Here is a 27,902-nt window from a genome sequence, read left to right on the forward strand (position 1 = left end):
GGAATTAGATAGTAACCATGGTTGTACAACTCTGAGTATACTAAAAACACAATTCTACACATTGGAAAGGTAAATTTTATGTGAATTATCTATCCTTAAAAAAATAAACATTACCTTAAATTTAATGTAGACATTTAAGTTTTAAATCCTGTAAAGAGAAGCAGCAGAGATGCAACATAGGCTCAGACTTTAAGCAGCTCTAATTTCATGGCTTTCCTGGGCCTCCACCATATTGCCATAGGGCCTGTCACATGCTTATGCATCCTACTGGCTGCAGCAGTGCATCCTGAAGACAGCTCAGTATAGCCATGGGCTACTTTTCTAGTCATGGGCTGTGGAACCTGGAACATGTGACCAGAATACCACTGACCCTGTGGACCAGCAAGCCTAAGTTAAAGGCAGCCATCATGAGGATGAAAAGCAGACCCTCACCAGCCAGAAGGGGATGTATGGGGTAAGCAGAACCCTATTAGAGAGAAAAGCCAACAGGAATGACTGGGAAAACAGCAGGAGGGGACAAAAATTGGTGTGCCTTGGTGACACAAAGAACTCTGGGATGACAGAGTTGATGACAATCGAGGCCAAAATCATCTTCAACATACCCTAGTTCTAAAGTGTGCACTATTCTCCCCCTCAGCACAGCCCTTTGGGCCTTTTACACAATGGTGACTTCTAATTTGGTCCCTACTCAGATTTTAGAACTCCCAAGTAATGTTCCCAAATGGATCATATTCACGAGTAGTACCAGTGAATTAACTGGGTCTCAAAATACAATTGCACATTTCAGACATTGCTTTAAAGTTGTGTCCTCTCATTTTCTCATTCCTGTTCAGTTATAATAGGCAGTCTTCCTCTTATTCACCAGGGGATTCCATCCCTCTGATTCAGGACCATGGTATATGGAATCACCCTGCCTTCTCATCTTCAGCCTCTCGCTATACAGGATCCATCCTCTTGGCACTTTTTTTCCTCTTAGTAAACTATTGCTGTGTAACACAGAGAAATACTCATAGCTCTGATCACAAATCTGAGTCAGATGCCTCTTGAAGAATGGACTTCTGAGGAGCACTGTACTCGCCCCAGCACAGCTCTCACACACGAGTTGCTGAAAGTCTCCTGCCTGTGTGCCTCCCAGTATGAGCTCTGTGAGGGCTGTAACCCCAGGGTATAAGTAACTCAACTAGAATATGTGCAATACACTTCTCTGTGTCCTGATGTTAAACTTAAAATGAAATAGTTTTCAGAATAAAAATAAATTTGTATATATTAGTTATTTGAAAAGAATATCTCAATTTTTCTTTTAAAAACGTTATGATAGAAACAGTTTTTCACAGTCTACTTGTTTTAATTAATTACAATTTGTATTTTCCATTTTGATGCTCAAGTTGTTAAACCTTGGCCAGTAAGCTGTAAGCTGGCTTCTTTGTTCAGCTCCATCAGAACTTTGAAGGCATCCCCTCCTTGCTTCTCTGCAAAGAAAAGTTCCAGGACCATCTTCACTCCTTCAGCCCCTGACATGGAAGCAGCCACTGTCCAAGAGATCTTGCTACTTTTGAGCAGAAATTCACAGTGATACCAAAAACCCAAGATCGGGATGCTTTTACTCAGGAACAGTAATGGTGCTGCTACATTAGACCACACCAGAGACAGAACTGGAAGAGATAAATTCCTTTAAAAAATCGTAAGTTTGCATATCTTATCACTTAACATTACTTGAATGTTTTAACCCTTCAACCAAATAATAGTATCTTTTCTAACTTGATAAATCATACAATTACCCCTTTAATGAAAATTCGTGGCCAGGCACAGTGGCTCACGCCTGTAATCCCAGCACTTTGAGAGGCCAAGGTGGGCATATCACTTGAGGCCAGCGGTAAAAGACCCACCTGGCCAACATGGTGAAACCCCATCTCTACTAAAAATACAAAAATTAGGCATGGTGGCACACACCTGTAATCCCAGCCACTAGGGAAGCTGAGGCATGAGAATCGCTTGAATCTGGGAGGCAGAGGTTGCAGTGAAGCGAGATTGCACAACTGCACTCCACCCTAACAGCTTCCGGTTGTTTTGGAGACTGTCTCAAAAAAAAAAAAATCTTAATTATGACTAAGAATTACTCGAGAGGTAGTATAGCCTACTGGTTAAGCTTGTAGTCTTTGTAGTCCTGCCCTGGTACAGTACCTGGCTGTGCCATTTATTAACTGTGTAATCTTCAACAAATTCTCTATTTGAGTGTTTCTTTATATGTAAAATGAAGATATTAACAGTACCTACCTCATAAAAACTTTGTTGAGGTCTCAGTGAGATGGTGCATGAAAAACACCTAGAAGAGCAGATGGAATATTGATCAATATATCTATTAAGTGTTAATATCAGTACTAACAATAAAACCACTGGTGACCAACAAGATTTTAGCACCCACCCTACACTGGTTCTCCTTTGAATACATCCCACTAATAATGCAGGCAAATTGTTTTGGGGTATTTGTAAAAATTTTTTGGTTGTGATTATTCTGACAGACTCTTCTTTAGACAGGCTTCTCTGAGCCCTCTTTTCAACTAGGCCTCATTCTTGGGCTCTGTCTTTGGCTTGCCTAGCCCAGTTTTAGCAAGAATCCTGCTAAATCAGTTTAGTGAGAATTCCCCACCCTTGATATCTGACCACTCTGGCCTGCCTTCAGCAAGAATCCTGTCAAAGTCAGTTTAGCAAGAATCTCCCTACCCATGATGTCTCCTTGGTAGTTTTCCATCCACTGACCCCCTCACTCTGCTCACTGGCTACAAAGCCCCAGCTGTCTTTGCTATATTGAGTTTAACCCAATCTCTCTCCCTTACTATGATAGTCTTGACACCTATAGCAGTAGTCCTGAATAGAATTTTCCCTACCATTTTAACGTGTCAGTGATTTTTTTCTTTAACAATATCAACACTTTTCTGATACATCTTTAGTTGTTTATGTTCAATTGAAGGCAGGTTGGTGTTCTAAGACAGACTTACTTTGGTAGCTGCTTTCACTTATGATCGTTTCTTGAAGTGGCATGTAGGTACTGAAGTTAAAGAAACCCTGATCTGTGAATTCACTTCATGAAATGTAGAAAACCCAAATGATCCAATCTCCAAAATTACATACAAGAGGTCCTTTCAGCCTCTGTTGGGTCTTCCTGTAATGACTCAATGCATAGTCGGAAGTACAAGATGTATATAAATGATTTTCGGCTGGGCATGGTGGTTCATGCCTGTAATCCCAGCATTTTGGGAGGCTGAGGTGGGCGGATCACCTGAGGTCAGGAGTTTGAGATCAGCCTGGCCAACATGGTGAAACCCCATCTCTACTAAAATTACAAAAATTAGTTGGACATGGTGGTGCGTGCCCGTTAATTCCAGCTACTCTGGAGGCTGAGGCATGAGAATCGCTTGAACCCAGGAGGCAGAGGTTGCAGGGAGCCGAGACTGGGCCACTGCACTCCAGCCTGGGCAACAGAGTGAGACTCTGTCTCAGGAAAAATCAATCAATCAATCACTTTCTCTGAAATAATTCCAAATTATTGGAATTAAGAGACATTAAAATATAGTTTCCATTTTTTTATGTCATCCAAAAAACCTGTGGTGGTATAATCATACCAAGGGCTACTGAGTCTTTTATGGTAAGGCAGATGATGGTCAGACCCCAAACTGCATTTCTGTTTCTCTTTCACTCTGCCATCCTCAGAAAAATTAAAAGAACTGTGCTAGACAGAGAAATGAAATAAGAAAATATAGAGGAATTTGCCCAGGTGGAGAATGGGGTTCTTAAGTTTAAAATAAAGTAGATGAGGAGGGAGAGCATCAGGAAGAATAGCTAATGCATGCAGGGTGATGGTTGATAGGTGCACCAAACCACCATGGTACATGTTTACCCATGTAACAAACTTGCACATTCTGCACGCATCAACTTAAAAATAAGGCAGATGAAAAGCACTTCTTTGGCTTGTCATGAAGGCCTGCTATTATAATTGCTTTTATTGGAACAAAAAGTCCTTTTACACCCTCTAAAGGTTTGCCATATCTGAGAAGAATATTTGAGGTAACATGTTGGATGCCTAGAACAGTGGTTCCCAAAACAGACCTGGAACTTAAGTGGTCATCATAATTACCTAGAGGGCTAGTTAGAAAGATATATTGCTGGTCCCCAGCCTCAGATTTTCTGATTCCGTAAGTCTGGGGGCCCAAGAATTTGCATGTCTAACAAGTTCCCATCTGAGGCTAATCCTACTGGCCTAACGAACCTGCTGGCTTGGAAGAAATATGTTGTCTAGAATATCCGTAGCAATAGTTCACTGTAACTCTGCTTTGTTGATGTGAATACAAATAATTGCTTTGAAAAAAACAATTGGAAATGAAAGTAGGGATTCAAACAGATATTTGTACAGTGACATTCATTGTAGCTTTATTCATAAACAGCCATAAGGTGGAAGCAAACCCAAGTGTCCATCAATGGATGAGTGAACAAAACATGGTGTACACACACACACAATGGAATATTATTCAGCATTAAAAGGGAAGGAAATTCTGACATTTGGTACAAAATGGAAGAAACTTGAAGATATTAAGTATAATAAGTCAGTCCTAAAAAGAACAAATATTTTATAACTCCATTTATGTGAGGTACCTGTAGAAGTCAAATTCATAGAGACAGGAAGGAGAGCAGTTGTTGCCAGGGGCTGGTGGGGAGGAGGGTGGTGTGAGGAGTTATTGTTTACAGGGTCCAGAGTTTCAGCTGGGGAAGATGAAGAATTTTGAGACATGGATGGTGGTGATGATTGCACAATGTCAATGTACTTAATGCCAGAGTACATTTAAAAATGGTTACAACTTACCATATGTATATACTGCTATGTACTTTTTTTTTTTTTTGAGACCGAGTTTCGCTCTTGTTGCCCAGGCTGGAGTGCAATGGCACGATCTTGGCTCACCGCAACCTCCGCCTCCTGGGTTCAAGCAATTCTCCTGCCTCAGCCTCCCAAGTAGCTGGAATTACAGGCATGTGCCACCACACCCGGCTAATTCTGTATTTTTAGTAGAGATGGGGTTTCTCCATGTTGGTCAGGCTGGTCCTGAACTCCTGACCTCAGCTGATCCACCCACCCTCAGCCTCCCAAAGTGCTGGGATTACAGGCGTGAGCCACCGCACCCAAGCCTGCTATGTACATTTTAACTAAAAAAAAAAAAAAAGTGTAACATCCTCTCACAAGCCCCCATCCTTCAATAGTGCGTTTAGCTGACATCTTGCTTTTTAGCTTGAATACTTGGATAAGGTTAATTTTACTATCACATGAAATGTTATGCAAAATGTAGACTTGGTGATGGTGGAGCTGCAACAGAACATATCAGTGTAAGAGGAAGCATCATATAGTGGTTAAGGAGCACCAGCTTGGAGTCAAACTTGGAGCCAGGTTTGAATCTCATCTTCACCATCTGACTCGTTCAGAGTCACACAGACCTTACATTATTTTCATTGCCCAGATATAAAAGTGGAATAATTAGAGTATTTACCACAAAGGATAAGCGAGGTGCTTGGAACAGTTCCTGGTGCACAGTAAGTACCATATATGTGAGCTACCGTTATCATCTGTTATAGACCATACATTGCTTTGTAGGGCATGTTTCTCAAAGTGCAGTCTATGAATTACCTGCATTAGAATCATCTGAGTAGCTTGTTTAAAATGCAGATTTCTGCATCTATCCCAAATCTTCTGAAACAGAATCTCTGGGTATGGGTTCCACTGTATAAAACCTATTGCAGAAGCAAAAAAGTGGATGGGAATGGGAAGTATCTGAATTCAGATAAAGTGACCAGATGCCACCCAGGTATAGAGAACCAGGGGTGCTGGCCAGAGGACTACATTTCCCCAACTTTTTAGATGGTAAGAATCACAGAAAATTTTCTCAGTAGGTATGTATCCTTTTTGTAAATGCTCCAATTGAGTTTATCAAAAAGTATGGCACACACTGCCCTGGAGATTCTCACAGATTTCTAGTATCTTCAGTTTTGCTTTAAATTCAAGGAGTGGTAAAAGGGCATGGGCTCCAGGAGGATGACAGTACCAATTGAATCTGTTCACTCAAAAGCACTTAATAAAGCACTACTAAGCAGTGGACCACAAAAGAATATGTGATCTTGTTCTTTTCCCATAAGGAACTTGCTATATAATTATAAAAACCATACTTTATTATCTTATTACCTGCAATTTGTTTAGAGCAGTGGTTGTCAGAATGTGGTCCCTAACCCCAGTGGCATCAGCATCAAGTTGTTTGAACTGTAAACCATCGGGCCTTACCCCAGACCTACTGAATCAGAAGCTCTGGGAGTGGGGCCCAACTATCTGTAGTTTACAAATCCTCTAGGTCAGGGATGTCCAATCTTCTGACTTCCCTGGGCCACCCTGAAGAAGAATTGTCTTGGGCTGCACATAAAATACACTAATGATAGCTAATGAGCTAAAAAAAAAAATCTCATAATGTTTTAGTTTACAAATTTGTGTTGCACCACACTCAAAGCCGTCCTGGGTCACGTGCAGCTCACAGGTTGGACAAACTGGCTCTAGGTAATTCTGATGCTCGCTCAAGTTTGGGAACTACTGGCCAAGTAAATCTCCTCCTTCAGCAGTCTCTCTACCATAACATCAGAATTATTTCCAGTACTTTGCTTCCCTCCCAGTCCATTAATCTTTCCCCTTCCCACCCCATATCCAATGAATCAGATTCACAAAACAACCTACACATTTCAAAAAGAACATAAAACTTTATTAAGAACATCTTATACTGTCATCAGATACAGCCAAAGAAGAATGGGTAAACAAACAGGGAAAGTTCATCTTCCCATGTGCTATTGCCACCTCAGAACAGACTCCTGTGTGGATGGCTGGAACAACAGTTGGCAACAAATGCTCTGTATAAATAATTCATTAAGTAACACAATGTTTCCTTTCTATACAGAGAAGAACTGGGCTTACATTTTAAGTTTTGATATAGTGCAACAACTATGAAACAAGACTACATCCTTAGGAGCTATTTCTTAATAGAATACAAAGCAGTTTAGTAGCTTTATGTTATTTCAGATAATGTAATTTTTTTAATGAAAAATTCAGAAAGGACATTCTAACTTTCCCAATTAGTTAATTTGTACTGTTGAGTTTTTTCTCTCTAAAGATTTCTCAGAATCAGTTCAGTAACTATACTTTAAAAAGATGAGTTGCTCATCTACAGTGATAACTGACAACTTAGTTTTGTGATTTTGCAAATCAAGATGCCTGGGTCGTCCCCACTTTTGCTGATTCTGAAAGATTTCTTATAGAAAAACCCTGATTCAGAGTGCATGTGATAGGAGATACCAAAATAGCTGCATCTGGACAGGGAGGTTGGCTATTGAGCACAGCTGATTCTCAGATTCCTGGTTCCCCTCTATGGTCCTTTTACTTACTGTAGTGATGGAAGGAGAGAAGGAGCGCCCGAGAATCTGTTCAGATTGCCACTCCAGACAGCTCTCTGCACTGTATGTGGAGAAAAGAGTGATGGTATCCATTCAAACCATAGTAGCCCTACGGCACCATGCTTTCCTCTTGAGGGGTCAGACCAAACTGCACTCAAAGATGCATGATCTGCCTCAGGTGCACAGTGGAGAAAACGCTCATGATTTACAATTTGGTATTATAGTACCCCCAACTAATCCCATTTCTTGAGAAAATGAAGTCTTCCTTTTAGGAAGAATGTTTGCTGCTAAGGCTTACCATGTTAATTATCACACGGCTGAAAAGATGACTTCTAAATCAGACTGTATTGTCTGTGTTCAGTCAATACGTTAACCAACAACTGAAGTTTGTGGAGGATTGGTCGAGGGGTGGGATTCAGGTTTTTGAGTACTATCACTTATCACAAATCTCATCAAGCTCTTTAAAAAAATAATGCATTTTTATCATAAATATTTAGAGCAGATACTGGCATTAAAATCAGTATCTAAGTCAGAAGTCTGTCTGAAATGGTGAAAATATTTCAACAAACTTCTAAAAGATTTCAAATCTTCCCAGGAGTACATAGTTTATAAATTAGTTTTAAATGGAAAAAAATATATATTTTGAATGGATAAATCACCACTTTAGCAGATCATAAATAAGGTCAAGATATTGAAAATAAGTTAACATACAAGTTTTTGCTTTCACATTAATAATAAAAACTAACTTACTTAGTATACTTTCATAACATGTACAACCAGGTTTCATAATTGTGCATTTGTCACCTCCCCACTTGGCTGAATCTTTTTCTTCCATTTCCTACACCTAGGGACAGAGGTACACAGACATCCCAGGGTGTGAGTGTGGCTGCTGCATGCTGTGTCCTAGTTAGAGCAGTGTTACAAATGCTGGTCAGGATCTATGATTAGTAACCTGTGAACCACATTACAAGTTAAGGACATTCATGGTTAGGTGGATTCAGTTCCCAGGTGAGCTATCAGCGGTAGTGTTAGGGAACCTAACTACTATTCTTTCTGTGAGAAAATGCACCCCAAGTCCCAAAAGTTGACTAAAAAACTTTGGAATAAGCCATGTATTATTAGTAGTGCATGGATGAGCACTACTTATATGTGTCTCTGTTTTGGAGAGAGGTCAAATTGTTAAAAGAACTATTTGCAGAACTACTTGGCTATTAAAAATAAATGTCTGCCTTCTTCATATGCAGTTCATTGTAACTATAATTTCTAATACTGAGAAAGAAACAATGAAGCCATTCAGACTAGAGAGACATAATTGGCTTGTGGGATTTTCAAGATGTTTTATTGACTATCTAATTTGAATCTACTTACAAGGAGAAGAAAAACGTCTAGTATGTAAAGCAATGAATGAAAATAAATGTTTATCCTAAGTCATTATTGAGTACAAATCCACAGCTTAACAATGTATTTTTAACAGCAGGAGAGCATGCAACTGCTCTAACACACAGGGTCAGAAATAAAAGGTAAAAGTACATTTGTTTTGTAACTGTAAATATACAAATATAAAATTTACCATATCTACCCTGTAGTGTGGCACTGCTTAACTGCCAAATATACAGTCATTCAAAAACCTTAAGGAAACATTGAAAATGTCTCAGGCTACTTTACTGAACATTAACGAATATTGTGTTCTTGAGCTATTAGAGCTAAAAGTATTATTTTTAAAGTTATATGAGCAAGGGAATAATAAAAGTATCATTTCACGTGTCTTTTAATCCCATAGACGGCTTTTTGTTAAAGGGATTAATTATGTTAAAAGGAAACTGATTTGACAAATAGAAACCAGTTCCAGAACCAAAGTTGTCCCCTTGGTAGAATGTCAAAATTTATATTATTTCCAAAGTATTTTCATTATTAATCTACTCAAATAATTACAAACAGTTTAATCAAGGGAGTCACTATTTAACACTTTTAAAATCTACACTGGCAGTTGGAATGGAACTTTTACAATGCTATTAAGGAACAGTTCTCTAGACTTTCATCTGCCCCTCAAAGTGACATCCCTGTTTTATGTTAAATTACTGACCTCTAAGGAATCAAAGGCATGTAGAGACACAGAATTGATATTTTGTTTGGGGAGAAGGGTAAAGATTATGTTGGAACATTTAGTCCCTTCTACAATCAAGTCCTAACTATACCATAATAAAGTCTCAATCAACTCCTAATTAGTTCTTCCCCTTCAGGAATTACATAGTATACAGTGATTAAATGCTGAAGAAAATAAAGAAAAACAATTGAAAATACCTGAAGAAATACAAACAAGGGATTTCTCACAAGGCCTTGGATCAAAAAAAAAATTTACAAAAAGATCTTTTGAAAATAATCACTATTTGTGAGCTTATTAATACACACAAATCATCACTTTGTTCAAATTAAGTCATGTTAATTTACCAATAAAATAGTAAACAAACCAACATTTTAAACAATTTTATAAATTACTCGTTGTTCCTTTTGTTAGTGTTTCTTTCTCAACAATATACAAAAATAACACTACAGGACTATCCACCTAACCTGTCTCCATCTCTTGCAAAGTCCTGGGACCTGGAAAGAGGCTGGTCCATCAATCTTCACTGTAGATGTCTCCCGCAAAGGGCAGGTGCATGTGGCTGCCAGTGACATTGGGCAATCGGGATAAGTCTGGCAGGCTCTGGATCCGGGACCTGAGTTCTTTGCGCACCAGGGAAACTCTGGCTAGCTTGCGCTTGTACTCCTGTAACATCAAACCACTTTCATTAGCATTCAGGGATTGAAAAAACTTCCTAGCTAATAATGACCTACATAAACCCAGGTACTATATATACTCAGTTAATGCCATATTTAAAAAGGTTATTCCAGTGTGAGTTTTCGCATCAAAAGATGAGCTTTGGAAATATATAACTAGTAAACTATTATTATTAAGAAAAACCACAATCTTTAGCTGTTGCTTCACACCAGTAGAAAGAAGACTAACATTAATATGCTTAAGCTCGACATATAAGATGTTCAGGTATTCTTGAGTTTGGGCAAGAAAAATTACATATTTATTTTCATAAACCTTAACTAAAATTTGGCAAGAACATCTATGAAAACTCAGTAAGAATGGCCAGAGTCTGTGGTGTCTGAAGCAGGACTGCTCCCTTCCTGTGCCCTCCCATCTAAGCAAGGAGGGTCCACTCCAGACTGCTGCAGCCAAGAATACAGGATCACTCTCCCTGCAACTCCCAGTGGGAGGGTTTTATTCCCAGAAAGAGCGCCTCTCATCCTACCCCAGCTACCTGGTGCTGAAGCTAAGTCCTGAGATAGAGCAGGGAAGAGCCTGGGGAATCCCTCCTGTCCAGCCCCCACTCTTGGAAAAGAAGTTCCTTCTTATGCTTGGATGACTGAGAATACTTGGGCCCTGATAAGCCTCACCCCCAACTCATGAGGAGGTGGCTCCACAGCAGAAGAGGCAAGCCAAGACAACCTCAGGCTGCTGCACCCCTCCCTTTCTCCAAAAGCTCAGCACCCACAACAGGGTATCACTCAGAGAAAAGCTTCCCACTATACCCATCTCAGTTCCAGGGTCCTGATTCAGAGATTTGGTCTAAGGAAGTAGCAGGCAGTAAAATAGATATGCCCATGGCAATTCACTATTACCACAGTGCATGGCACAAGGCAGGGAGATTCACGCTTTTTCCAAATGTGGTCACAGGTAAGTCCTGAGAGGACCATCCTAGAGAGTGCATAGATGAGGAAACATCTAAGGAAGAAACCCAGCTAGGAGTTTACTGCAACTCTCCAGGAAAGAAAGGACTAGGCCTGAACCGAACCAAACCAACAGTAGTAAGGATAGAGCAATGTCCTTTATAAACTACATAATATGTAAATAATACCTTAATGTCAAAGACTAAAACAATGTTTAGAAAGAAAAATCAGCAGGAATTGGTTGTGGTTCTGCTGTGAGGAATAATGAGGGTTCAGGCTTCATAAGCAGGTGGATATCGGAGCTGTTATCTGAGATAGCAGAGAGGGGCACAAACTCCTTTGGAGAAGGATACAGAGTTCATTTTAAAGCATGTTAACTGTGAGTTATCCATGGGATTTCTAGTAGGCACTTGGAAATGTGATTACAGTATTCTGAGCTACAAATAAAGATTTAGGCTTTATAACTGACAAATTCTAGCTAAAACCAAGAGAAGAGTATGAGCCACTTAGGTTTATATAAATAATCTACAACGTTTCTCAATCATTTTGCCCCTCCCTTCTCTACTCTTCTGCACATCTACCATGAGCCAAGATTTCATCAAACTTTATTTTTTGTGGTTTTAGTAAAAATATACATATAATGAATCTATCTGATTTTCTATCTTTTCCATCATACCACACTACCTCCCATGATTCTCATGTGTCCACCCAAAAGATGGCATGACCCTCGTCCCTCTCCTGGTTAAGAATCACAGTACACACAGGAAGGAAGAGAAGTGAGCTAATAGCAAAATGCAGAAATGTCACCAATGTTGAAAAGGATCATGAAAAGAGCAGTAAAATAGTAGATACCAGGATAGAGAAGTGAGCATGTATTTGGAAAATTTCCCACTTTTTTCTTATGAAAATACTGGCTTGCTGAACAATACCACTCACATCCATTATCTGAATAACTCAGTAATTATCCTTAACTAAGACTATCTGCTCTCCAATTTTTTTGCTTTCTTTTTTTCGTTTTTATTGAGACGGAGTTTCGCTTTTGTTGCCCAGGCTGGAGTGCAATGGCGCTATCTCAGCTCACCACAACCTTCACCTCCTGGGTTCAAGTGATTCTCCTGCCTCAGCCTCCTGAGTTTAGCTGGGATTACAGGCATGTGTCACCACACCCCACTAATTTTTTTGTATTTTTAGTAGAGATGGGGTTTCTCCATATTGGTCGGGCTGGTCTCGAATTCCCGACCTCAGGAGATCCACCTGCCTTGGCCTCCCAAAGTGCTGGGATTACAGGCATGAGCCACTGTGCCCGGCCTGCTCTCCAAGTTCTTATAAAAGAATGCAATAACAAATTCATTGTAATTTGATATTTGAAAAAGGTTCACCTACAGCATTTCATATCTGAAAAGTTTCCCACTTCTTAAGTGTGGGCTGTATGTGATGACTGACTTCCAAAGAGTACAGTATGAAAAGGAGGGAAAAAAGATTAACTTTACAGAGAAGAAACCTGACAAACAATATCTAAGCCATGTGATAAAGGTCCTATCAACACTATCACTCAGGTTGACAGTATTTCCTTTGACATGAGATGAAAATGGCATTCTCCCTCTATGGTCTTCCTCCCTGAAACATATGACTCCACTTTAGCTGTGAGAAAAACATCAGAAAATCCCAAATGAGGGACGTGACCAGTAGTGCTGAAAACTATCAAGGTCATCAGACAAGGAAAGTCAGAGGAACTGTCACACCCAAGAGAAGCAGAACAACCAAATCTAATGTGATATTCTGGATGGGATCCTGGAACAGAAAAAAGGACATTAGGTAAAAATTAAGAAAATCTGAATAAAGTGTGGCCTTTAGTCAATGTGTCAATATTGGTTCACTACTTATGACAAATGTATCATACTAATGTAAGATGTTACAATAGGGGAAACTGGATGTGAAGTGTATGAGAATTTTCTATACTCTCTTCATAGTTTTTTGGTAAACCTAAAATTATTCTAAAATTAAAACTTTTTTTAAAAAAAAAAGTCTGATGGACAAACTAAACATTTTCCCAGATTATCAAAGCTGTTTTGCATAATTCTTAATCTTCACAAAAATGCTAAAACACAGGCATCATTATTCCCGTTCCACAGATAAGAAAACTGAGGCTTTAAAAACTGAAGATAACACGCTGGTTTCCCTTCAGGTAATATAAATCTTTCAACTTTTACTAAAAAGTGAACATAAACTGCTCAAGGTTCATTAACACCAGGCACCATGTAACATAATTGATTTTGATACATCAAAATTGATGAATAAATTAATAGATCTTAGTTATTTCTGGTCAAATGATATGACATTTGCTATTCAAAAAGATACAACCAAAAACATTTTGAGATGTTTTGCAGAATAGCAGTTGTATTATCAACACTGTGATGCAACTTGGTTAAAAATACTGGCCAGGCACAGTGGATCACACCTATAATCCCAGCATTTTGAGACCGAAGTGGGTGGAATGCTTGAGCTCAGGAGTTTGAGACCAGCCTGGGCAATAAGGTGAAACTTTTTGTCTCTACAAAAAGTACAAAACTTATCCAGATATGGGTGGCATGCTTGAGCTCAGGAGTTTGAGACCAGCCTGGGCAATAAGGTGAAACTTTTTGTCTCTACAAAAAGTACAAAACTTATCCAGACATGGGTGGCATGCACCTGTAGTCCCAGCTACACAGGAGACTAAAGTGGGAGTCACCTGGGCCCAGGAGGTCGAGGCTGCAATAAGCCATGATTGTGCCACTGTACTCCAGCCTAGGCAATAGAGTGAGACCCTGTCTCAAAAAAAAAAAAATAAAAAAAAAAGAACTATCTGTAATTTAAGATTACAAATAATATATGGCCACTACAGCAAATATATTGAAGCTATTTTAAACTATATAGAATTTTTATGATATTAAGCCCAATATGAACAAAATTCCCTTAAAGCCAAATACAGTACAAATTCCTATTAAGAATATTTTGTTCAAGTTTTTCCTCCTTTACCTGTCCAGGATACCAATTTCTTTCCATACTTCCAAGTGCCAGCTGAAATCCCAAACTATATTGAACATTCCCCAATGACTTTTCTCATATCTCAACTTTCACTACTATTTTCGGACCATGTAACAATGTATTGCTTTAACATCCTATTGACCATTCACATATCACATATATAGAATACACTTTTTTAAAAAAACTGATGAATGAAATGTCAAAAAAGAGGGAAAAAAAATGCTATCATTTGAATGGTTAAACCTTTCACACATGTGTATATACATATGTATCTCTTAAGAAATGCAACATTCATAAGCAAAACATTCAACACCCAACATTAATAAGCAATTTCTTTATATTGATTTAGCTACACGCTTTTAAAAATTATTTTTGGAAAGCAGAGAATGTAAATAAAATGAATGTAACTGAGTATCTATTCTACTACAAATAAGATCAGCAAAGAAAACCAACTTTGCACCTTTTTCCTCTACTACAAATTTTGCTCCTCTTTCCATCTTACCCATCTTTAGTCAAAAGCTACTTAAAGTTTTTAAATTGGGGCACAACATAAAACTCATAACTATTAAGTAGATACTTCAGTTAGTATGTATGTGTACCCATCCGTGTAACCAACACCTAGATCAAGATATAGGCTTTTTCAGAACCCCAGAAATTTTCCTCATACCACCTCTCCCAATTTTTAATCACTATTTTCCAAACTTCAATTAGTTAACTACCATCCTTCATAACGTTATTTACCATGACTCCCTTACACTGTTATTTACATAATATTTAAATCAACTCATTTTTTAACATCTTCATTCTAAGAAATAATATCCGTGCAATCACAGGTTTGTTGTGCTCATTTTCGTTTTGATTCACACATCAAAATAAACGTAACTAGGGCTGGGCGCAGTGGCTCACGCCTGTAATCCCAGCACTTTGGGAGGCCAAGGCGGGCGGACCACCTGAGGTCACGAGTTCAAGACCAGCCTGGCCAACATGGTGAAACCCTGTTTCTACTAAAAATACAAAAATTAGCTGGGTGTGGTGGCGGCACCTGTAATCCCAGCTACTTGGGAGGCTGAGGCAGGAGAATCACTTGAACCTGGGAGACAGAGGTTACAGTGAGCTGAGATTGCACCATTGCACTCAAGCATGGGCAACAAGAATGAAACTGTCTCAAAAACTAAAAAAAAATAAATGTAACTATTAAAATAAATGTTCTCAGGTGGCACCATGGCATGGGTGCATTTGGGAACCAATGCTTTACCTCATTCTTCTTACTCTGTTGACCGAAGCCACTTTACTTCTTCCCCTCCGTTTTCCTCATTCAACAAGGCCCACCTTTCTGTCCTTAATTTACCCTTTACTTGCCACAAGTATCATCACTACCACCCTAAAGCTTGTTATCACCTCAGTCATGAGCAACCCTTATGTCAGTTTCTGCAGTTCCAGCTTCATACCAAGGCTCAATTCCACTGATCATATCCAAGCCCCTCCACTCTTCCAAAATTTTGCCCATCTGTCATAATCCAGGCAAATTTTCACTTTGCCTAAAACTCTTCCCCTGTTCTTAGCATCCTTACTCTAGGCTCCTAGCTGAAACTCTCTCTGTGCTGTTTGGTTGTAATCCATGTAAGTCTGTCTTGTCTTTCCAAGGGCAGAAGCCTTCATTACACTGCTATAATACTTCAACACTAGTGAACTAGGAGGTGTGACTTGCCTTGTGTGCACTGCAAGTGGGCTACAGCTTCTTGAAATCTGAACCACCATTACAGATTTCTTTACAGCTAATACTAAGTATATATTGAGGATCCAAATTTTATATATTTTTCAAGTCCTACATTAAGACCAAACACTGCAATAGAATCTTTTCTGACTCTGGCCTCAAGCTAACTTCCTATGATATACTACTATACAAGTTATTTCTGAATTACTACTGGATTGTTTTCTAATTTCATACCCATAATTAGAAAACACACTTTCTATATATCTACATTACTTGCAGTGTCCAGCAGGGGACTGAGTATTAACAGTACGCCCCAGTCAACACTCCATGAAGTCAGATCTGGATGGAGTACTGTTTCCTCAATCTACTACCTATGTAAACCTGGACAAGGGCTCCTGAAGGTTATCTAATTAAGTCTCAGATGCCTCCTTCATAAAATAAGGGTACTATTTTACAGTGCTGTGTGGCCAAATTATGTGGAAGTTTTCAAATTAGGAAGTGCTATATAATTGTGGTTATCATTCTGAGATGATATCAGAATCACCTTGCAGTAAGAACATCTAAGAGAATAAATTTCCTGAAATTTGGAATTCTTGTTCATTTTAGGGCTGACCCTGTTATGTTCTAAAATTCTAGTTGCTTTAAATACATAATATTTCTGAAATTAAAATATTTACATGGCTGCCTTTTTCTTGCAGATGCTGCTAATAATTCATTTTATCTTTCCTACATAATTGTGACAAAAAAAAAAGAGAATTTCAACCACATCCATATGGGGATCTTTAGTGGTCAATTAAAGGCTTTGGTCAATTCTAAGCATCATACTTACTGTATTGCAGACCTATGGCTTCCTACCCATTTCTTGATAAAAACAGCAGAATTTGTAGAGAAAAAAGGTGCAAAGTTTGTTTTATCTGGTGACCTCATTTATCTGTAGTATAATGTCCTTTGCCTCTTTTAAGAAGTTAACATACAAGTATTTCTTAAGCCACTGCCTTCAATAGAACTATTAAGAAGCTTCAGTTCTCATTATTAGGATCCATCACCATTTACTTTTACTTCATTTCACATGTCCTGGAATTGGGCCCTTTTCTAGATTAGAGGAAAAAATTAACTGAAGTATTAATCAAGATATAACACACACACACCCATTTTCTTTTTTTAATAAGGCCAAGACATTCCATGATGTCAGGGAGTTTCTGAGACTGCAGATTAGTCAAGTCTGTTACCACCCCCAGGGGACAGACTGCAAAGGAGATAAAGATCTCAGTGGTTTGCCCTCACCTTCTGGGAAACAAATGCTCAAATTTGGCTTGGTATCTAATCCTGGAATTGACAATTTTAAAAACATAAACTCCAATATAGCCAATCCTTTCTCATTTCTTTTCACAGGTTATCCTATACATCTCAGATGGAGCTGTCATTTTTTCCCCCTTGACTGCAGAAGTTTTACCTTTTGGTGGGAATTACTTTAATGTAAGTAAGTATCATCTAACGAACTGTCTCACTTCCTTTAGTCCTTCTCTTAAGAAATCCACTATTGCAAAGTTTCATTAATCTTCCAGATTGTTAACAACATGTGGAAAAAGATATTTTATCAAGTTTTCTGCAAGGAACCCAATGCCTGTCAACTAGATTTTGAAAAACCGGTAATGTTAAATTATTAGGGTAGATGTTACAAAGAAACTTTACGTATTCCAAGATTTCATATACCACACTGTGACCCTAACCAAATAGCTACTACACTTCTCATCTGCTTACTATATGCCAAACATTGTTCCAAGTGCTCCATTTAATCTTCACTGGTAGAGATTATTACTAACCATGTATTATAGATGATGAAACTAAACCACATTTAACCATTAAGAAACTTCACCCAAAGTCAACAGACAGGGGCAAAAGGGGGCTCCAACTTAAGATAATCTGTCTTCAGAGTCCTCATGCTTTACCATTATGCTAACCTCCCTCTCATATCCTGGAATTATTTTGGGGGTGGGTATTCCGAAGATGTTATCCAAATCAAAGTTCAACTAAGGGTTCAGAACAGTGACAGGACAACTAGTTATGTTCCTAAAACTCAAAATCCAATAAGGAAACACTGACTTGTATCAGGTAGTCTACTTCTGTCCTTAAAACATCTCTGGCATTCCTACTAGTGAAGCAGAGTTGTCATTTTCCCATGAATAACAGCATATAGGCCCCGTGATAAATTTTCTTAAACAAGAGTAATAGCAGCAACATAAAGATACTAGGGAAAAGGCAGAAACGGGCTAGTTCAACCAGAAAAGGTGCCCAATGCCAGGAAAGCTGAACCTCCTAATAATGATGTTTTGACCTTGAGGGTGGAAGGATGGAGCAGAGAGAGTAAGCCAGGAGCTGATAAGCAGCATTTAACTTTGGTTATTTCTGTTTTTGAAATTTCAAATCAAGCAGAGAGAAGGAATTTAAAGAAATGACACTCCATAATCAGTCTTTCCACATGTACTCATATTCAAATGAGGAAGTTAATACTGTTACCTTTGTCTTCTAACATTTTAGCCTCACTCACTCAGTACATATATTATCCAGTTAATAAAGAATCCCATTTCTCATTTGTCATAAATGTCATCTAATCTGGTGTTTCCCAAATTGGGTGTTCCATGAAACATCATTCCATAAGGTTTTCACAAGCAGGCCAAAAGTCAGAGATTCTGGGCTTATGTTTGTAAGCAAAAATAGGGTTCTTTGCTACAGGTCTGCTCAGATCCTCCATATCTGAGCAGAGTGAAGTTCCAAAAGTACAATCTGGTTTGCGACATTCCTCAAAATCACTGAAATACATTTTTGCTGAACACATACTACCATCTTCCAGAGCTAACAGCTTATGTACCGAATATAGTTAGGCAAATGTTGAACCCAACATTTCTCGTCCTTGTTATTCGACCTCTTTTTGACCACCTCCAGCACTAGCAAACTCACTAGTTTGTCTTTCACTTTTGAAGAATAATTTCATTGGATATATAATTCTAAGTTGGTGGGTTTTTTCTTTCAACACTTATCTTCTTGCTTGCATGGTTCTGCTGAGAAGTCCATAATTTATCTTTGTTACGCTACAGGTAAGGTAAGGTGATTCCCCCTCTGGCTTCTTTCAAGGTTTTTACTTTACTTCTTTCAAGGTTTTACTTTGATTTTCTGTACTTTGAATATGGCATGCCTAAGTAGAGATTGCAGGCATTTTGGTATCCTGCTTGGTGTTCTCTTGAGTTTCCTGGATCAGTGGTTGGGTGTCTGTCACTAATTTTTAAAATTCTTGGCTATTTTTACTTCAAATATTTATTTGGCTTCATTCTCTTGCTTTCCAGTATTCCAAGCCCATGTACATTATACCTTTCCAAATGGTACCAAAATTCTTGGCTGTTCTATTTGTGGGGACTTCTTTTCCATTCTGTTTTCACTTTGCATTTCAGTTTGGGAAGTTTCTATAGACCTAGTCTTCAAGTTCACCACTTCCTTCCTTGGCAGTGTCCAGTCTGCTGAACTGCCCATCAAACACATTCTTTTTTTTTTTTTTTTTTTTACAGTCTCACTGTCACCCAGGCTGGAGTGCAGTGGCACAATCACAGCACATTGCAGCCTTAACCTCTTGGGCTCAAGTGATCCTCCCACCTAAGCCTCCCAGTGTCGGTAATTTTTTTTCCCCTAGCATTTGCTTTGGATTTTTTCTGGGCATTTCCACCTCTCTACTTATATTACCCATCTGTTCTTGCATTGTACCTACTTTTTCTGTTAGACCCCTTAACATTTCAATTATTTTAAATTCTTAGTCTCATCACTTCAAAATTTGTGCCATATGTAAGTCTGGTTCTGACACTTGCTTTCTCTCTTCAGGCTGTTTCTTGACTTTTAGCAGGCCTTGTAATTTTTTATTGAAACCCAAACATCAGGTAATAGTGAGGTAAACAAGTCAATAATTTAAGGTGTTATTAATCTAGTTAGGTGTTAGACTGTGTATAAGATCTGCTATAGAGGTAGATGCCAGAGACTGACTCACTCTTTATTAAATAGCCCTTACACATTAGGAAGTTTTAAATGGCAGAGTGGTCTTGTCACCTGTAACACATCCAATGGTCCTAGTTCTGCTCTCAGAAGTAAACCGAAATCCTCTTTTCTAATAGCTTTCAAAGGTTCTGAAGATAGGTATTCACATAATTTATATCCCTCCCCAGCTCTGATCTCCCCAGTTCCCTCAACTGTTCTCCAAGGAATGTTAGTTCCATTTCCCTTTGTTCTTGTCTCTGCCTCTGGATACACTGTAGCAAGTTAATTCATTTTGGTAATATGGAATCCAGAGTTGAAGACAGAAATCCCGCTGTGGTTTAACCAGCATCTGATGAAACAGAACTTATCTTCCACATTCTGATCACTTGGTTTATTAGTGTAGTTTAACACTAAACTAGCTGTGTCACCATGCTAATAGCTATACTTGTTCAGTGCTTTCTCCCATTAAGTGATGCCAAGCCAGGTCCAGACAATACTGATGCAATTAACTTTGGAAAATCAAAATAAGGGAATTTATACTAGAAATGTTTAGGCAAAGAAAGGTATAAAGAAATAAATGCAGTGTTTCACAGTGATCTCCATTCAATTTGCACTGGTTACAGACCAACGGTCTGACCTGTCAAGTATATTACTCGACAGAAAATGCACCTTAACCATGGTTTAAGTGCGTTAGCTACTGATGGGTGAGTTTCAGAAGCAGAAGTTCTAAGTAAATTCGTGTGCATATGTGCATTTTTCAAAGCTGCTGGCAACTCAAAAAAATTTAAAACTTCCATATTCTGCTCTTTGATATAATTGCTTTAAGAGGTTCATATTTTAGTTAAACTTCTTCAATGCAATGATATCAAAATTATCAATAAAGTCCAAAGTTTTTTTTGTTTTGTTTTGTTTCTGTTTGTTTTTTTAAGAAAAAGTCTCACTCTGTTGCCCAGGCTGGAGTGCAGCAGCATAATCACAGCTCACTGTAGTCTCGACCTCCTGGGCTCCAGTGATCCTCCCACCTTGGCCTCTCAAGTAGCTGTGACTACAGATGCGCACCACCACACCACACTTGGAGAGGGAAAGGGAGACAGACAGACAGACACAGACTTTTTTTTTTTTTTTTTGTAGAGACTGGGTTTCGCCATGTTGCGTAGGCTGGTCTTGAACTCCTGGGCTCAAGTGATCCACCCAAAGTGCTGGGATTACAGGCATGAGCCACTGCATCCAGACAAATTCTAGCTCTAACATGAATCTTACTTCAAAAGCTAGGAGGGGTTAAATACATTTATATGATATTGTTACCAATGATAGCACTCCACCAATAAATTACAATGGCACACTGACAGACTTCCAATCTTATTTTCTTTTTTCCAAGATGGGGTCTCACTCTGTCACCCTGGCTGAAATGCAGTGGTGCAGTATCAGCTTACTACAACCTCTGCCTCCTGTGCTCAAATGATCCTCCCACCTCTGCCTCCCGAGTAGCTAGGACTACAGGCGCACACCACCACACCCAACTAATTTTTGTATTTCTTGTAGAGACAAGGTCTTGCTATGTTGCCCAGGCTGGTTTTGAACTCCTGGTCTCAAGCAATCCTCCCACCTCGGCTTCCCAAAGTGCTGGGATTACAGGCATGAGCCGGCGCCCAGCCTCAATATTCTTTTCGGTAACCCACTGCTCCATTTGTTATGTAGGCCTAGTTCTTTCAATAGGTCCAACAAGTATAACTTATTTAACCCCATGTAGATAAACAGACCTTAAAAAAAAAGTTCCACTCTTATTTGAAATGAAAGAAAAGAGATACCAGTCTGGCCAATATGGGGAAACCCTGTCTCTACTAAAAATACAGAAATTAGCTGGGCGCGGTGGCACACACTTGTAATCCCGGCTACTCAGGAGGCTGAGGCAGGAGAATCACTTGAACCTGGGAGGCAGAGGTTGCAGTGAGCCAAGACCCTGCCACTGCACTTCAGCCTGGGCAACAGATTGAGACTCTGACTCAAAAAAAGTAAAGAAATAAAATAAATTTAAAAAATAAAAGACAATATAAATCTGGCTACCTATGTTAAGTTGAAGAAACTCACTTTCACAGAGACTTTTTAAAAAATACAACTGCATGGCCAGGCGCAGTGGCTCACGCCTGTAATCCCAGCATTTTGGGAGGCCGAGGCGGGTGGATCACGAGGTCAGGAGATCGAGACCATCGTGGCTAACACGGTGAAACCCCGTCTCCACTAAAAATACAAAAAATTCTCTGGGCGTGGTGGCGGGCGCCTGTAGTCCCAGCTACTCCAGAGCCTGAGGCAGGAGAATGGCGTGAGCCCGGGAGGTGGAGCTGGCAGTGAGCTGAGATTGCGCCACTGCACTCCAGCCTGGGCAACAGAGCGAGACTCTGTCTCAAAAAAAAAACAAACAAACAAAAAAAAAACTGCATATTTGCAACTATTTAAAACAAAAAAAGAAAACATAATGAAACAAAATATATGAAAATTTTAATGGTTTTCACTGATTGCTGTAAATTTGTGGGCAGTTTTTCTATTTTTCAGCATTTTCCAAATTTTCTCTAATTGAGTATTGGTTTTATGATGGGAAAATTCTTAGGAAAAAGAAGCAAGGAAAGAAAATTTTAAACTCTGTATATCACTTTTATAAGCTGAATTAAAGTACCCAGAAGTATCCAACTATGAGACAGAAATACGGAAAAAGTTAAAGGCACTGAATTTTAGAGCTAGGTCTTATAAATCATTAAGTTTGAAATCCACAGCATGAAAATGAAAAATGGCCTTGATAGTATACAATTTATTCAAGTTCATAGAGTAACTTCTAGAACCCGTAACTCCCAATTCCCAGTTCATGATTTTACTCCATATATCACTCACTGGAGACTAACCAAGATAGACATCCAAGCAGGAATTAACTTTGTACACACAGCATGGCTACACCTGTGTTTTTTTCTTTTTTTTACAACTATGTTTACGATGACATTTTTAATCTATGATTTTTTTTAAAGACTAAAGGAAATACATCAAAATGTGAGCAGGAGCTGTTTAAATGGTTTTAATGTATTTTTTCAAATTTCCCTTAAAGACAGTATGTTAACACCTCTGTGCCTCACTGTTCTCATTTATAAAATAGGTAAGAATAGCATCTACCTATGACAATCACAGAATTAATGAAAACAGAAGAAGTACTTAGAACAGTGTCTTGGCACAGAGCTAATGCTAAATTAAGTATTATGTTATGATTAAATTTTAGAGTATCATCTCACATACAATGGAGTTTAAGTGCCATGGCAGGGTTTTATTTTTTGGAGACAGGTCAGCCCATCTGGAGTGCAGTGGCGTCACCATGGCTCACTGCACTCCCAACCTCCCAGGCTCAAGCAGTCCTCCCACCTCAGCCTCCCAAGTAGCTGGGATTACAGGCATGTGCCACCATGCCTAGCTAATTTTCAAAAAATATTATGTAGAGACAGGGTCTCGCTATGTTGCCAGGGCTGGTCTCAAACTCGTGGGCTCAAGCTATCCTCCCACTTCAGCCTCCCAAAGGCTGAATGCCAAAGTGTTGGCATTACAGGCATGAGCCACTGTGCTTGGCCATAGCAAGTTTCAGTTAGTTATAGACAGTGGTAATTTTTCACCCCCGCAGTGTATAGAAATGTTTTATGTAGTACTGGAAGATTTAATTTGAGAGGCCTAAGAATTCTGAGAATCTTGAAACTAATAAGCTATTGGAGGCTTCAAGGGCAGCATCACCTGATAAAAAGGGAGTCCCCCATCCCCCAGCCCAATTATGACTATAAATCCTCAAATGGAGGGAAATGGTGCTGGATGATTTAGCTAGAAAGGGGTAACAATGCCGGAATACAGACAGAATAAAATCTAGCAGGCTAAGCCCAACCTAACAATCCTAGAACCTGACAATCCTAGAACTCCTAGCTCACTAGCAGTAGACAACTAGATGCTCCCCTCCTTCCCACAGATGATAGATTCTAAGACAGAGAGTCAAGGAAAAAGAGTCATCTGGCCTATATGACACCTGCTTCTGGATGGGGACACAACATTCTGGCAGGCATGAATAAAGCTGTATTATGTATTCCTGTCTTCTTTACTCTTCCTAGTTTTTCTTCTGTCTTTTTTTTCTTTTCTTTACTTTCAGATTTTGTTCCCTTGCCATCCTGTGTTTTACTCTCAAAGGAAACTCTTAACACTTTCATCATTTACAAGTGTACTGTGAAACTTCCAGTAGTTCTGAATTATCTACAAGGGATCTCCAACTTTCACACAAAGTCCACTTTATTACACAATACACTGTTAATCCTGAATGGCTTTTTTGAAGCAAAATTCAGGCTTTCACATATCAACTAGCAAGCAGGTCACAACTATCCCATGATGACGTTACAGTCAGAATTTCAGTTTTGTACAACGGGGTCTGTAATGTGGATGATACTTGTGACAGGAAACAAGGATAGATATCAGACATGCTAAGTGGCAAATATTCAGGTGGCTCACTGGTATGTTCAATACTAAAGGAAAAGAAGAGAATTTTCTGATTCAGAATTGGAATTTAGCATCAAGATTCCAGTGATCCAAATGCAAAGGGAATGCAGGGATTCATTGAAGGACACTGCTTCTTTACATCTCACAAAAAAGCAAAAGAATATAACTGTTACACATTTTTGCTTGACAGATTTAAGGGAAGTTGATAAAAATGAGATCACCACCAAAATCAACATCATAATTTCCAGATCGATCTACTAAAAACTAAATTCTGGCCGGGCGCAGTGGCTCATGCCTGAAATCCCAGCACTTTGGGAGGCTGAGGTGGGTGGATCACGAGGTCAAGAGATCAAGACCAGCCTGGCCAACACGGTGAAACCCCATCTCTACCAAAAATACAAAAATTAGCCGGGCGTGGTGGCATGCACCTGTAGTCCCAGCTACTCGGGAGGCTGAGGCAGGAGAATCGCTTGAACCCAGGAGGTGGAGGTTGCAGTGAGCCGCGATCGCGCCACTGCACTCCAGCCTGGGCGACAGAGTGAGACTCCATCTCAAAATAAATAAAAAATAAAAACTCAATTTGCCAGGAGCCATGACTCATGCTTATAGTCTCAGCCAGGAGGCTGAGACACAACTGCTTTTGTCCAAAGAGTTTGAGACCAGCCTGGGAAATATAGAAAGACTATCTCTAGAAAAATACAAACCAAAACAAAAAATAACCTCAACTTCCCAACTTGATGACCAGTTCCTCTTAACTACTGAAGTTACTTATTCCTATTTAGCTGGGAGAGGCTACATTTTTAAAAGGCATTGTCTGTATTTTAATAATTTACCTAAGATCTTACTAATTTTAAACTATTCCTTGGGTGCTTAAAAAGCATCAATAACTGTAATTTAAAAAATTGTAATTAGACTGTGTGCAGTAGCTTATACCTGTAACCCTAGCACTTTGGGAGGCCAAGGTGAGAGGATCACTTGTGCCCAGGAGTCCAAGACCAGCCTGGGCAACACAACAAGATCTCCTCTACAGAAAGCACAAAAATTAGCCAGGCATGGTAGCATGCATCTGTAGTCCCAGTTATTCAGGAGGCTGAGTAGTGAGGATCACTTGAACTTAGGATGTCAAGGCTGCAGTGAGCCATGATTGCTCCATCGCACTCTAGCCTGGGCGACACAGCAAGACCTTGTATATATATATATATATATATATATATATATATATCTTTAAAAATCTCTCTAGGAAAAAAATAACTGCCACTCATGGTATATCAATTTTGATATACTGAAATTCTGTATGTTTTTATACCCATTTGATGCTGAAATTTTGTATGACTTATTTTCATATATATTTAGGAATGCATTATGTGCAACGGTAGAGCATCACTTACTACATCAAGTTTAAACCACATCAGCACAATTTCAGTTTTCCAAAATCTCACAAAATATCTCACTTGTTCCACTCTCCTCTCATTTCACAGCCATTATGGTTTTGACTCTGTTACTTATGTTGTTTCCTTGCTTACCTGCCTAGAATTCCCAAACATTACTTTGCTGATAAGAAGTGAAGATACTCTCAGCACACGGCTGTAAGGACACCCTGATTTCTGATGGACACTAACTGGGTATGGGAGTAGGGAGAGGAAACTCTAGATGTTCAGGCATTTTCAGCAGTTATTTCACATTACTATAATTGTTTTTTTTTTTTGTATTAACTATTTCCTAGGGAAAGTTCTTCCCTTTGAGCTTTCTTTCTTATGTATTGTCTTTCCAAAAATGCTTAGTGGTTCAACCACCTTAACTTAAAGTACAGACTGTATGAATAACCTACTTGGGCCGTCAGTAGGATGGAAAAGATTCAACATGGATTATCCCAGCAACTGGTTTTCCATATTGATTATCTCAATCACTCCTGGCCCTCATCAGCCTGGAGAAGATACTGCCCTTTTCCCCCGTTCCAAGCTCCAACACAGGCAGACTCCTCACCATTGCTACCTGGCCCAAGAAAGGAGGATATGGAGGGGTTTACCTGCCATTCCACTGCAATGGAGTCACTGTGTGTTGTTTCAACCTCCTGCTTCTAGGTGTCTCACTTCTGACATGGAACATTTGTGTGAATGCTTCCACCTTTACAACAGTACATGCTAGGATGTGAAATCTTTAACTCAATCCTGTCACTGTTCCATCTTCTGTGAATACTGCCTATTCTGGGGCACCCACAGCATTTCTTCTCTTATTAGGGCAGAGATATTACATATACAATTTCTTCATTTCCTATGTCTCTATTTACTTCATCAATACTTATCTTTTTGGCAATCTTTATCAACCATTATGAATAGAACTTACTGTGACAATGGAAATGTTCTTTATCTGCATTACCCAACATGGTAGCTAACAGCCACACGTGGCTAGTGAGCACTTCAAATGTGCCTACTGCTACTGAGAAACTGGATTTTAATTCTTATTTAATTTTGATTAAGTTAAACAGCACATGTGGCTGGTGGCTGCCTAGTGAACAGTGCAGCTCTGTAACTCCACAGTGCACCCTCTCAACCCCTGCATTTCATCTGTCTCTCCCCCATTTCATTCCCGTCTCCTTTTTATTTCTCTCCCTTCATTATATCTATCTTTGCCATCAACAGACATGTAATGTAGTATGTAAGATATATTTACATACATCTTTGTAATATATGAATTGTGTATACTATATAATATGGTATGATATGTTATAGTTATTTAATATAAGGACAGAATATACTGTTTTATGTAATTCTTTATTATATTCTAACATATATTCTCTTTTCTATAAATTCTAGGAAAAGCTGCAGATGGTCAGACCTGGTGGCACACACCTGTAATCCCAGCACCTTTGTGAGGCCAAGGCGGGTGGATCGCTTGAGCCCAGGAATTCAAGACAGGCCTGGGCAACATAGCAAGACCTTGTCTCTATAAAAAAAATAAAAATTAAAAATAAAAATAAAAAAAAGATCAGTCAGGTGTGGTAGTGTGTGCCTGTAGTTCTAGCTTCTTGGGAAGCTGAGGTGGGAGGATTGCTTGAGCCCAGGAGCTCAAATTTTCAGTGAGCTATGATCGTGCCACTGCACTCCAGCCTGGGCAACAAACAGAATGAGACCCTGTCTCAAAAAAACAAAACAAAACAAAAGCTGCAACTCAGTCTAACACCTTAAAATAGAAGTTAAGGGTAGGACGTCAATGTCTTTTGTTTTCTCTACAAAAGAGAGTGAAAATCTAAATCAGGCAAGGAAATGGCACAAACAGCACTTTAATTGTATCCAAGTGTCCTAACTTCATCAATCATATTTGAGAATACTGGCAGGTGGGGGAATATGGGGAGGAGAAAACACTTTGCACCAACTTGATTTCTGAAACAACTACTTCCAAGAAATCATGAAGAAGTGCCAAAAGGGTAAACAGCAAATACTTTATTACCTCCAGTTGA

At 39.1% G+C, this 27,902-nt stretch overlaps 1 protein-coding gene and 2 long non-coding RNA genes across 4 annotated transcripts in view; 1 reads left to right on the forward strand and 2 right to left on the reverse strand.

Annotated features, from left to right (window-relative positions):
- Positions 1-1,324: 1,324 nt before the first annotated feature.
- LOC134808598 (uncharacterized) lies at positions 1,325-5,772 on the reverse strand. The gene is made up of 3 exons (XR_010151893.1): positions 5,669-5,772; positions 2,275-2,323; positions 1,325-1,652 (listed from the first exon to the last, which is right to left on the reverse strand). It is a non-coding gene; the product is annotated as an uncharacterized LOC134808598 (long non-coding RNA).
- Positions 1,593-27,433, forward strand: LOC107969473 (uncharacterized). The gene is made up of 4 exons (XR_010151894.1): positions 1,593-1,681; positions 13,320-13,372; positions 17,318-17,401; positions 27,259-27,433. It is a non-coding gene; the product is annotated as an uncharacterized LOC107969473 (long non-coding RNA).
- Positions 6,757-27,902, reverse strand: part of RPRD1A (regulation of nuclear pre-mRNA domain containing 1A) — a 78,416-nt gene continuing 57,270 nt past the window's right edge. Inside the window, exons 7-8 of one of the 2 annotated variants that reach the window (XM_009433895.4) lie at positions 10,036-10,234; positions 6,761-7,528 (exon numbers count right to left, since the gene is read on the reverse strand). In XM_009433895.4, coding sequence (XP_009432170.1) covers positions 10,085-10,234 — 150 coding nt within the window. In that variant the 3' untranslated portion in view covers positions 6,761-7,528; positions 10,036-10,084. Of the gene's footprint in view, positions 10,235-27,902 lie in introns of both variants that reach the window. The other variant, NM_001242586.2, reaches the window with a different exon arrangement.

Source organism: Pan troglodytes, chromosome 17 (assembly GCF_028858775.2).
Source record: "Pan troglodytes isolate AG18354 chromosome 17, NHGRI_mPanTro3-v2.0_pri, whole genome shotgun sequence".
In the NCBI taxonomy this organism is placed as follows: Eukaryota; Metazoa; Chordata; class Mammalia; order Primates; family Hominidae; genus Pan; species Pan troglodytes.